General features: G+C 42.7%; 1 protein-coding gene across 3 annotated transcripts; it reads left to right on the top strand.

The window, feature by feature from the left end:
* Positions 1-1,668: 1,668 nt before the first annotated feature.
* On the top strand, positions 1,669-7,256 carry LOC119322471 (nucleolar and coiled-body phosphoprotein 1-like). 3 transcript variants are annotated; one of them, XM_037595961.1, is made up of 5 exons: positions 1,669-2,298; positions 3,476-4,158; positions 4,248-4,334; positions 5,624-6,553; positions 6,731-7,256. In XM_037595961.1, the coding sequence occupies exons 1-5, from the start codon at positions 2,196-2,198 to the stop codon at positions 6,824-6,826; spliced, it is 1,899 nt and encodes a 632-aa protein (XP_037451858.1). In that variant the 5' UTR covers positions 1,669-2,195; the 3' UTR covers positions 6,827-7,256. The 3 variants fall into 3 exon arrangements, with proteins under 3 accessions (XP_037451858.1, XP_037451859.1, XP_037451856.1); XM_037595962.1 differs by having other exon boundaries at positions 3,473-4,158; positions 5,633-6,553; XM_037595959.1 differs by having other exon boundaries at positions 3,473-4,158.
* The last annotated feature ends 3,459 nt before the right edge of the window (positions 7,257-10,715 follow it).

The raw sequence follows: 10,715 nt of genomic DNA, 5'->3' as shown, positions 1-10,715 counted from the left end.
AGGAGTGAGGCTACATTATACGCTTGGTGATATGCCCTTGGGGTCGGATGGACTCGCTATCTTCTACATCTTCGGCAGTAGTTTATCTTATGAGTTGGCCTTCAGCCAATTTATTATTTTTGTAATAAAGACTCTATATGATATTTCGATGTAATAAAGCATGTGTGCCAGAATGATCTTGGGATGATACAAATACACAAAGACTTGACCGTTTTCGGGTCGGGTCGCTACAGGTTTTTTCATCAAACATCTTTACGAATACGATACTCTCATAGCATCAAAACGTAAACGAGAAATACATAACATAGTTTGTGTAGAAAACCAAGCATAAATACAGAAATTCGTCGCCACAAATCCAACAAGCACATCAAACAGACATATTCCAAACGTGCTTCCCCGAATCCATCAAAAAACACATGCACAAGAGAAAGCTACCAAAGAGGTGCTTTTTTGGATTTGGATTCCTCTTTCCCCGAGCTTACCCCAGCCTTTGGATGAATTTACCAACCTTGCCACCAAAACAAGTTGAACCGGTACTAGAGTCCCAATTGAGCGATCAACTCATCGAGCGATTCCTCATCGAGGCCTTTGGATGAATTTAACAACCTTGCAACCAAAACAAGTCGAACCGGTACCAGAGTCCCAATTGAGCGAGCAACTCATCGAGCGATTCCTCGAGCCTCCCACCTCCAACGACCTTGTAGCATTAGCACGTGCCACCTTTTCGTCCCGGTATCTTCCCGTATTCCCCGTCGTCGTCCGGTCGACCCTCTCGCGAAGCTTTGCCACTCTGGACGTCGCCTCACCTTGCTAGGTTTCTGTGTTTGACCCCTTCGGTTGGCCCTCCCTGCACGACGTCGTTCCCCTGTTATGACAAAACTTCTTTTGCTTCATTGCTAACATGCAGTACCAATTGATGGCTGTGATGAATTGATTCATATGCACAATGACGGGAAGAGGCGATGGAGTTGCCACACGAGAGGAGACATGATGTGAATGAAAGGTTACAACAGTCAGGAGGAAATGAGAAGGAATTTGTGTTTTTTTTTGCGAAGATCGTTTGTGGTCTTTATATGAATTTGAACGACTTGTACAAAGTTATGGTTTCCTTTTGAATTTGTGATATATATATGAATATTCATGAATAATTTGAGATGTTCGTACCAAGATTGGAATGTACTCACTATGTTGAACTTTGGTACTATAGTTTTGTTCATATTTTTCAACCCTATGCAACATTAAAACTTGATAATTTCCTTCCAAAATGATCATTTACATGTCATTCAGTGTATAAATTGATGTTTACAGTTAATTAATTAATATATAAACAGTCTTCAAGGGCATTAAAAACAATTCTTATCAATTTTTTCTTCAGATTTTCCACTGCAGCTTTCTCACAATCCAGAGCCAAACTAAACACCACCTATGCTCCTGCTCCTTATATATAAGGTGCCTATATACACAAATAGCAGAGGAGGCTATCCACCTAAAGTTCACCTAATAAGAGCAAAAGAATTTTGCGTAGGGTTTCTCCAGGTAGTATCCACATCCAGAACGTGTACGAGTCGAGCTCCCCTGCTGCCAGGCAGCCAAATCCTATAAAACCCCCAACAAAATATATATCCCTACCCTCCTCTCTCGCAAATTGCTTTTTGTTCGTTTCCCCTCCCCCCCCCACCCCTCCTCTTCCGCCCCGCAGCCGCCGGCCGTTTCAATTCGCCGAGGGCAAACTCGCCGACCCAGCTCAAGAAATCGACGCCGATACGACCCTATCCCCATCTCGCCGACTGATTACGAGCGGATTGGGGGCCCTTCAATCGGGAGAGAGGCGCCCCGTGATACGATACGGGGGCAATTGGAGGCGGCGGCGGCCCCGATTTTTTCCCCGTGATTTTTTCGGGGCTGATTATAGGGGCGGCTCTGGTGATAGCCCTATCTAGGGTTTCGGTCGGGCGGCGAGGCGAAGGCGCTGCCGCGCTAGGGTTTCGGTGGTAGCCCTGCCTCCACGGAGGGGTGGCGTGGAGGTCGCCGGCATGCGTTGATTGGTGATAAGGGGATAGGAGCGGAGCGTTGGCGGCGGCGGCGGCGTGGCATTGCAGCCGCGGATTAGGCTGGTGGGCGCACCGATTGGATCGCTGGAGAAGGACCTCCCCTCTCCGCAGCCATTGGTGGGTAGATGGTGAGTGGTGCCCCCCATGGAGCAGGACATACCCGCCTTCAAGCCGCAATGGCTGATGCAGGGCCAGGTCACGGCCACTGGTGCCGCGACCCTCTGGGCCGCAGCTTCGTCACGCAAAGGTGAATTCACCAGCCTTCCAATTTTGTGTTTGCTACTCTCAGACTGCTAGTGTTATAAATGTAATCTATCGCCGGGTGTTTGCTAGCTGTGGCTTTCTATGATTGAATGTGGACATCTGTGGTGAAACGGGATGCATTGTGATTCACGCTGGAGATACATGCTTATTTAATGGGATACTTGCGTGCGGGTACTGTTTAAGTGGAGATTAGGGTTTTGTGGTGCCTTTTAGCCTGATGTGATTTTGCTTTGAAAATAGAGATTGGCGAATTCGAATGTTGTTTCTTGGATTAATTCGATGATGGGAATATTGGCACAGTTATGGGCATCATTGAAGAACTCATGTGTTCTTTATCTAGTATCAAGGGTTCCTGTAGTTTAAAATGATGCTCATATGATTCAGGTGGTATCAGCTGCGGGTGTCAGCTGCAATAACAAACCATTGCGTTGTGTTCATTACATGTTTTACTAAACTATTTGTAAACATGGTAACATCTGGAAGGCTCGTGAAACTCATACTCCCTCTGGTTTACAAAGCAGATATTTGATCAAGCCATCAACTAAGGGGTTAATGCTTTATTAATTTATTTATGACCATGCTTTATTTTACTCTATAGTATACCAATTTAACATTTATAGTTGTTGGTGGAATATGTTTCCTTGAACAGCTAAACGACAATTATTTGCAAGCGGAGAGTACCTTGCTAAAAGGGCATCACACTTAAATTGAACCATCTGTATTGTTGTACTAGGAAGCATCACTTTTTTTTAGTATGGAAGGCTGTTTGACCTACTAATATTAACTTTCAACAAATAATTGGAATTGGCCAACATTGGCAAGAAAGATGAACTTAATAAGGTGCTAAGGAGGCATTGGCCCCCCCAAAAATTGGCAACCATCCTAAAATTGTGATCTTGGTGAGAAAATTGGCAGGCGAGTTTTGGCCACCATGCAGACATACCCTTCTACTTCTTTTCAATTACGGTGATTTTTATGTGCTCTTACGAGCATACTATTTGTCTGCAAATGCCATTATGAAGAACGACTCTTACGTGGGTTGGGGGGAGGGGGAGACATTGTAGTTTCATACACCTGTGAACTATAAGTGGCATTGTTTTTCTATGTTGCAATGCTGTCATATATTATCCTAACAAGTCTTCTCTTGGATATTCTAGTAGATTGTCAAGGTAAGGGTGGTTCATCAAGAAATCGCTCATCTGGGCACAACCGTGACCAGAGTTCCCGGCAGTCTTCATCACGGAGGAGTTCAGTCTCAAGTGGATCCCGGAGGCTTGACCGGGATGACATGGGGAAGACAAGGGGCTATGCAAATTTTGGAAGGAACAAGGATAAGGAGAGGGAGAAGGATTTTGATTCCCGTGATAGGGAGAGTAGGTCCGTTACAGCAGATCGTGATGGCTTTCAATCATTTAGCTCATGTAGACCTGAAAGGGATAGGTTAAATCGTGCTCGCTCAAAGGTAGACACATCAAGTAAGGGAGTAATTAGTCTAAATAATGGTAGTACATCTAAAAGCAATACTGTTGGCGTTGCCTTTGAGCGAGAATTCCCACAGCTTAGTTCCGAGGACAAGAATGTTAGGCAAGACATTAGCAGAGTCCCATCTCCTGGTATCACCACCCCAATTCAGAGCCTGCCTCCATTTACTCCATCTGATGGCTGGACTTCCAAGCTAGTAGGTGCTCCTCTATCAAGTGAGCCAAAGAAAAATCTTGTTGCCTCTTCTGTACCACAAGCCGCTCCTAGTAAAAAGCCTGAAGTAGCACTGAACAGTGGAACTGCATTAAGCATGGCAGAGACTGTTATGCAAGCTCCTCAGAGAACTTCGTCTGGACCTCAGGTAGGAACCATGTCATGGTGTTTATAATGTTCTCATTGATATAAATGTTGTCTCTCTGGATTCATGTTCACGTACTCTTTTGCTTGTAGTTATCAATTGATGCTCAGAAGATTGAAGAAAGAACTTTGAGACAAAACACTCTAAGACCCATGACTTCTACAACAAGCAAATCTTCTGTGAGTTATCTTCTGCCTTTTGACCAGAAGATTTTTTCACATTTTTTACCTTTTACCTGCAAGAATGGTTGTGATTTACTTTTTGCTCTTACTTGTGGGTGTAAATCACTTCCCATATTTGCTGGCAGTTGCAGTAATAAAATAATTTCTCTCTCTCTCTCTCTCTATATATATATATATATAAATATATATATATATATTTCTCTCTCTCTCTCTCTCTCTAATTACACACACACACACACACACGCGCGCGCGCGCGCTTAACTCTTGGTGTTGGACTAGACATTACATTTCCTGTTTCCTATGTTATGATTTAGTATAACATCATAGGGCACTTCATTTGCCTCTGATGTATGGAAAATGTAATATCGGATTTTCTGCTCTAGCATGATCACATGTTTAATTGTACCCTAACATTACTCAACTAATGGTACTCACGGAGATGCTTTATATTTCGCTGGTTGTGCAGATATGCACTAAGGCGGTCTAAACATGCTTTGGAAGTGGAATATTTACACCCTTGCTATTTTGTATGTTAAGAGGCATGGGCAGAATGACTGCTATAAAAAAAAAATAATTTGCATGTGATACCTACTTTCCTGCGCTTCATGTTTCACTCTAATGCGATTTAAAAATATATCCTGAAGTATTCCTAAGGGCTACTGTCCTGAATTAGTTTGATAGGTTGTTTTCCTTGTATGTGTTATGAACTTCGACGGTTTGACCAATGGGTAAATACTGTGGAAGGATGCCAGATGGCACAGCTTGAAAGAAGAGGGAGCCTAGTAGAGAAGGATTTATCACTACTCTTGCTTGATGATCAAAATAATCGTTCATCTTATGTAGAGATGTGTGTGCCTAATAACAAAATATTGATTGAAACGATGTGTAAAATGGTAATTTAAAAAGAGAAGGAAATAACTACTTAATCTAGCAGGGAAACTAATCTCTCAATTCCTATATCTTTGGATTTGATTGCTGTTGCCACATCCATTGCCCTAGTCGGTGTCACCATTCTCATGATGGCAGCGTGCTAGACTATTGATTATCTGGATGTGACCTTGTTCTGTCCCCGAGGTGCAATGTGCCACCAGGTGTGTTCGACATAAACTATAATTAAAAAGCAAGCAAAAGTTTTGCCTCGAAAAGAAAAGGCTCACTCATAAAACTGATGCTAGTAAATGCTACATGGTTCTGGCAATTGTGTGTTCTGGTTGTGTTTGTCTCACCTTTTTTGAGTGTGTGATATGCATGCACCAATGTATTTTGCTTAGCTAACTTATTTCAAGATTATTCAGGTAACAAGCTCTTCCAAATCAAAAGGAACACGGATTGGAGATCTTGCTGGTACTAGTAAGGCCATACAACAATCATTAGCACTTCCCGCCAATGGTTCTGTTCGAGCTCCAGCCAAGACCGAGCTTTCAAAGCTTACGCTTTCAGGAAGCTTTAAAATCCTCAGCCGAGAGCAAAATTGTACTGCACAGACTCCTAAAGACTCTCCAGGCAATCCTGCGAGTCCTCCAGCTCGTGTGGCTTCCACGGAACCACAGAAGAAGCCTCCTCTCAGCCAAAAGCCCAAGGTTTCCACACATGATCTTCCTCTAGTGCAAGGTTCATCTGGTGGTGTTAGCAAATCAAGATTAAAGTTCTTCCAGTCGTTGCGAACCAAATCTAATGGTTCAAGTTCAGCTGTTGAGTCAGGTTGTGAGCCATCTCCATCCAGCGGAGTTGATGCGAAGCATGATTCTTGTCTTAATTCTGGAATGAAATGCATGGGGAATGGAAAGTGTTTCTGTGAAGAAGCAAATTCTTCCGAGGGATCTCAGCGGCACCATTCAGACAATGAAGAGAACAATTCATCCTTGCAGTCTGTTGACATGGCAGCTGGGGGATCTCAGCAGCTTGTTGTAGAAAACCTGGAGTCTGACTCCTCATCTGAACTTGCTGACACAGGAGATGAAGGATTCCAGGTATCCGGCTCAGACAATGCAGATGGTAGCTCCTCCTCAGCGCTTGCAGATTCAGATGATGTGTACAAGAACTCACAGTCTGGCAATGAGGAAGCTAGTTCATCGTCAGAGGCTACTGAACCAGAAGATGAGGAGTATCCAGCTGAAGCCATATTTACTGCAGAAGATCTGGCTTTCATGATATCCCTTGGCTGGAGTAAAGATGAAAAGGTGCAACCTTTGGGTTTGGAAGAAATTGCTGACTATGTAAGTCATTTTCATTCTTAATTTCTGGTGTCCTTCACATTCTAGTGACATATGTCCAATTCACCAAAACTTGAGGCCCGTAATGTTTGGACTTGATTAATAGCCTGTAGTTACTTGTTCACATGAAAAGCATTTGATGCCATTTTTTGTTATGACACCAATCGCAATCTTGTGCAGGTGAGGCGCCATAAGGGGCTGGAGCAGAGGCTTTTCTCCATGGAAGCCAACGCCGACATCAAGATAATTCTCCTTTATCTTTGCGGTCAGAGCTAAATGAAAGGTTGAAGGAGCCTAGAGTACAGGAAACAGACGCTTTAAAAGGCAGGTACTAGGGACTATGGAAGCCACAGTTTGCAAAATGCAATGGCTAGTCACATCTTTTGATGCTGAGAACTGATAGCAAAGAGTCCTTGGCATGAGTTTTGTCTAGATTAACAAGTCGAGATTTTTTTTCCCTGATGACTCTCGTCTATCAACTTGGGGAGGTGGTTCACAAGTAGTTCTGACAATTTTTGGCATGTTGGAAAAATGAGATTAGGACTTATCATATTTTCCCCAGGAATACCAAATGTAGGTCCTGTCCTGCTGCCCTTTGAAAAATAGGTTGCTTTTCCCCCTCTTCAGGTCTTATCTTTATTTTCGAAAAGGATAAGGTGGTATTTTCAAATATGATTACACTCGTCTCAGAGAAAGTTTCTTTGAACTCGATGTCCTCTTTTATTTCCTCTGAGATTGATTCGCTATTTGATGGCTGCCTTTCTCTTGTCGACTCCGAAGAAAACATTTCGTGATTGACTCTGCAGAAAAGTACTTCCTCTGTAAACTAATACTCCCTCCGTCCAAAAATAAGTGTCTCAACTACTAAAGAGTACTACAAAGTTGTACTAAGTTTGAGACACTTATTTTGGGACGGAGGGAGTATAATATAAGAGCGTTTAGATAATTAAAGTATGGTCTAAATGGAAATACCCCCTAATGTTAATATGTCTAAATATCCGTTGCTCTCACTGAAAAGGTTATTTCCCCTACTTGTATTTTCATATGTTAAAAATACCCAATTAGGATTGCCATCATCGGATTTGTTAACTTTGGATAACTGGATGGTACACTGCACGTTGCTGCATTAATTTTGTCAAAAAAATGCATAAAAATAGCTAAAAATTCTTTAAAGAAATACACACATACATATGGATGTATACTGCTTGTTTGCAGAGTTTCATGGCGAAATACTTTTTTATGTGAGCTACACAAAAGTGAATTATGTATGGAAAAAGCTAGTTACCTACCGATCTTTCTCTCACATCCATCACGTTCCACGCTTGACACACCTCTTACACTTGACGCACCTCTTGATGGACCGACACAACGCTTCTCTTCATCTTGATGGGCAAGCGCACTGCTTTTCTTCATCCCTATCTCTAAAGAAATGACCATACTTTTTTATCTCTTTTACCCATGTGTTGAATCTCATCTAACCATGCAGAGCGCACCGCTTCTCTTCATTTTGATGGGCAAGCACACCGCTTCTCTCCTTCATCCCTATCTCTAAAGAAATGACCATACTTTTTTATCTTTCCTATCCATGTGTTGAATCTCATCTAAACATGCGGAGCGCAGCTCAGCACCTGTTCCAAAAAGGCATACCGCAATAAATGGGGTGATGCAGAGACCACATGGTGCTCTCTCTGTTGCAGCCGTTGGTGTTCTTGCAAGTTTTCGCAACAGTTGCAGGATTACATAGAAGAAGCTAGAGGTATCGGGTCCTATTGCAATGGAGGTTTTGCAACAAGGGTCTTGTTACAGAAAAATAGAGAAGAGGTTCCGCATCAAGGGTTTTGTTGCAAAAAAATAGAGAAGAAAATTTTGCAACAAGGGTTTTGTTGCAGTAAATTAAATAAGAGAATATTTAACAACAGATGTCTTGTTGCAGAAAATTAGAGAAGAAGAGATTTTTATAACATGACTCTTATTGCAGAAAGTTAGAGCAGAAGAGGTTTCACAACAAGAGCATTGTTGCAAGAAATTACAAAACAAGAAAGCTCGCGTTGTACAATCGGACGGGGCTCGAGAGGCGGCAGATCTTTTTAAAAGATCTCCGGGCCGACGCGTAGCATCGTCATGTATGGATTTCTAGCCCATGTACTTACTATAAAAGCACATCAAAACAGATTTTGTGATGAAATTTCACATGCACTAGTATATATCTGTAAGTACTTGTATATTTACATTTCAGATTTTTTTGACACAAGAAATTGGTAATTTTGTTTTGAAAATTCCGGACTCCATGGAGACCGAGAGCAAAAAGATGCACTCATAATTAGGTGCTACATAAACAACTAAAAGAAGTAAAAAGTAAGAGTTTCTCGATTTAGACTTAACAATATTTTGAAAAATGATGTGTAAAAAAGAAAGATATTAGATCCAGTTAAAAGTGTGTCATTCCAAAAAATATATGAAGGATCAACAATATAGGCATGCCCCAAATGCCGAACATATATAAGTTTTTTTGAGACCACATCAACCGTCAGACGGTTGCTAGTGGACCAAGCTAGTAAATTTAACGGCTACCACAATTTTGATGATGTGAAAGCATGCATGTTAAGATAATTTGTAGTGTGGATCACCCTCTTAGATATACATGGTGCTTTAGTGCCCTCAAAACCATGGAAAAATCATCACTTTTGTGAAAAATCATGGGAAACCACCAGTTTAGAGACCGATGAGTAACACAAAACACCGATTCCAATATTATTAGTTGTCTCTAATAGCGGAACTGATTGGTGGGACACTATTGTTAGGTTGACTAGTAGCTCAAGTGGACAAAATGTCGAGGTGTAGGTAGGGCCCACATGTAAGATTATGAAACTTGCCAACTCCTTCCCCTTCCTCGATCCCATCTCTTCTTTTTCTCTCTCCTAATCCAACCTCTTCTTACGCGCTGCCGTTGCCATTGCTTACCTCCCTATGGTTGTGCGTCGTTGCCCCACCACTAGCCTCTGCTCTGTGATGTTGTTGAGTGTTACTTTTACACTCATCACATATGATATTAAACCGGTTTATTTTATAAAAAACAAGATATTGTTCCGATATTGTCACTAATGACTAATGAATGCAAATGATTATAAAATGTGATCTTTATTTTGTTTCCACAGGAAATAGGGCTAAATATGGATGAAATCAATCATATACATGAAAATGAGTAAAGAGGAGATAAGGAAGATCAAATGGGAGACGCAAGAGAAGCACTATAGTGCAAGACGGTGTCTCGTACAAGCACACGCACTCGTATGAGCTGCTGGAGGCACCGCTTGGTCTAACCCTACAAATACCATGAAGGGGCCAAAGTCAGGTAAGCAACAAAACATCGCCGAGACCGCCCTCTTCATCATCCACATCAACCCTAGCATTCGTCATTTTCCATCTCCATCACCATAGCCATCTTCACCACCATCACCGTAGCTTACCCCGGGCATAAAAACCGAAGACCGAAAACCAAGCTCGAAAAGACCGACCGATAGAAAAGACTGAATAAAAAAGGTCTGCACAAATAGTGTTGGGGAAAGTAGCATGCAATTTCAAAAAAAAATTCCTATGCTCACGCAAGATCTATCTAGGAGATGCATAGCAACGAGAGGGGAAGAGTGTGTCTATGTACCCTCGTGGACCGAAAGCGGAAGCGTTTAACAACACGGTTGATGTAGTCGAACTTCTTCTAGCTCCGACCGATCAAGTACCGAATGTACGACACCTCCGAGTTCTACACACGTTCAACTCGATGACGTCCCTCGCCCTCTTGATCCAGCAAGGTGTCGAGGAAGTAGACGAGTTCTGTCAGCACGACGGCGTGGTGACGATGACGGTGATGTGATCCGCACAGGGCTTCGCCAAAGCACCGCGAGAATATGACCGAGGGTGTAATCTATGGAGGGGGGCGCCGCACATGGCTAACAGTTGATGTTGTGTGTTGTAGGCGCCCCCTCCCCACATATATATATAGGTTGGAGGGAAGGAGAGGCAGCCAACGGGCGCCCCAAGTAGGAGGAATCCTACTTGGGGTCCTCTCCCAATTCGGCCAACCCCCTCTCCTATTCCTATTTGGAGTAGGAAGGGAAGAGGGGGAAGGGGGAATCCTATTCCCTTTTCCTTTCCTCCTTCCCCTTTC

Source organism: Triticum dicoccoides, chromosome 6B (assembly GCF_002162155.2).
Source record: "Triticum dicoccoides isolate Atlit2015 ecotype Zavitan chromosome 6B, WEW_v2.0, whole genome shotgun sequence".
Lineage (NCBI taxonomy): Eukaryota > Viridiplantae > Streptophyta > Magnoliopsida > Poales > Poaceae > Triticum > Triticum dicoccoides.
This window is presented reverse-complemented; position numbering and strand designations above follow the sequence as displayed.

Coding starts and splice junctions, on each gene's coding strand:
- LOC119322471 (XM_037595959.1), top strand. CDS start 2,196: ATGGAGCAGGACATACCCGCCTTCAAGCCGCAATGGCTGATGCAGGGC. Junction 2,299..3,472: donor CGCAGCTTCGTCACGCAAAG/GTGAATTCACCA, acceptor TGGATATTCTAG/TAGATTGTCAAGGTAAGGGT. Junction 4,159..4,247: donor GAACTTCGTCTGGACCTCAG/GTAGGAACCATG, acceptor TTTTGCTTGTAG/TTATCAATTGATGCTCAGAA.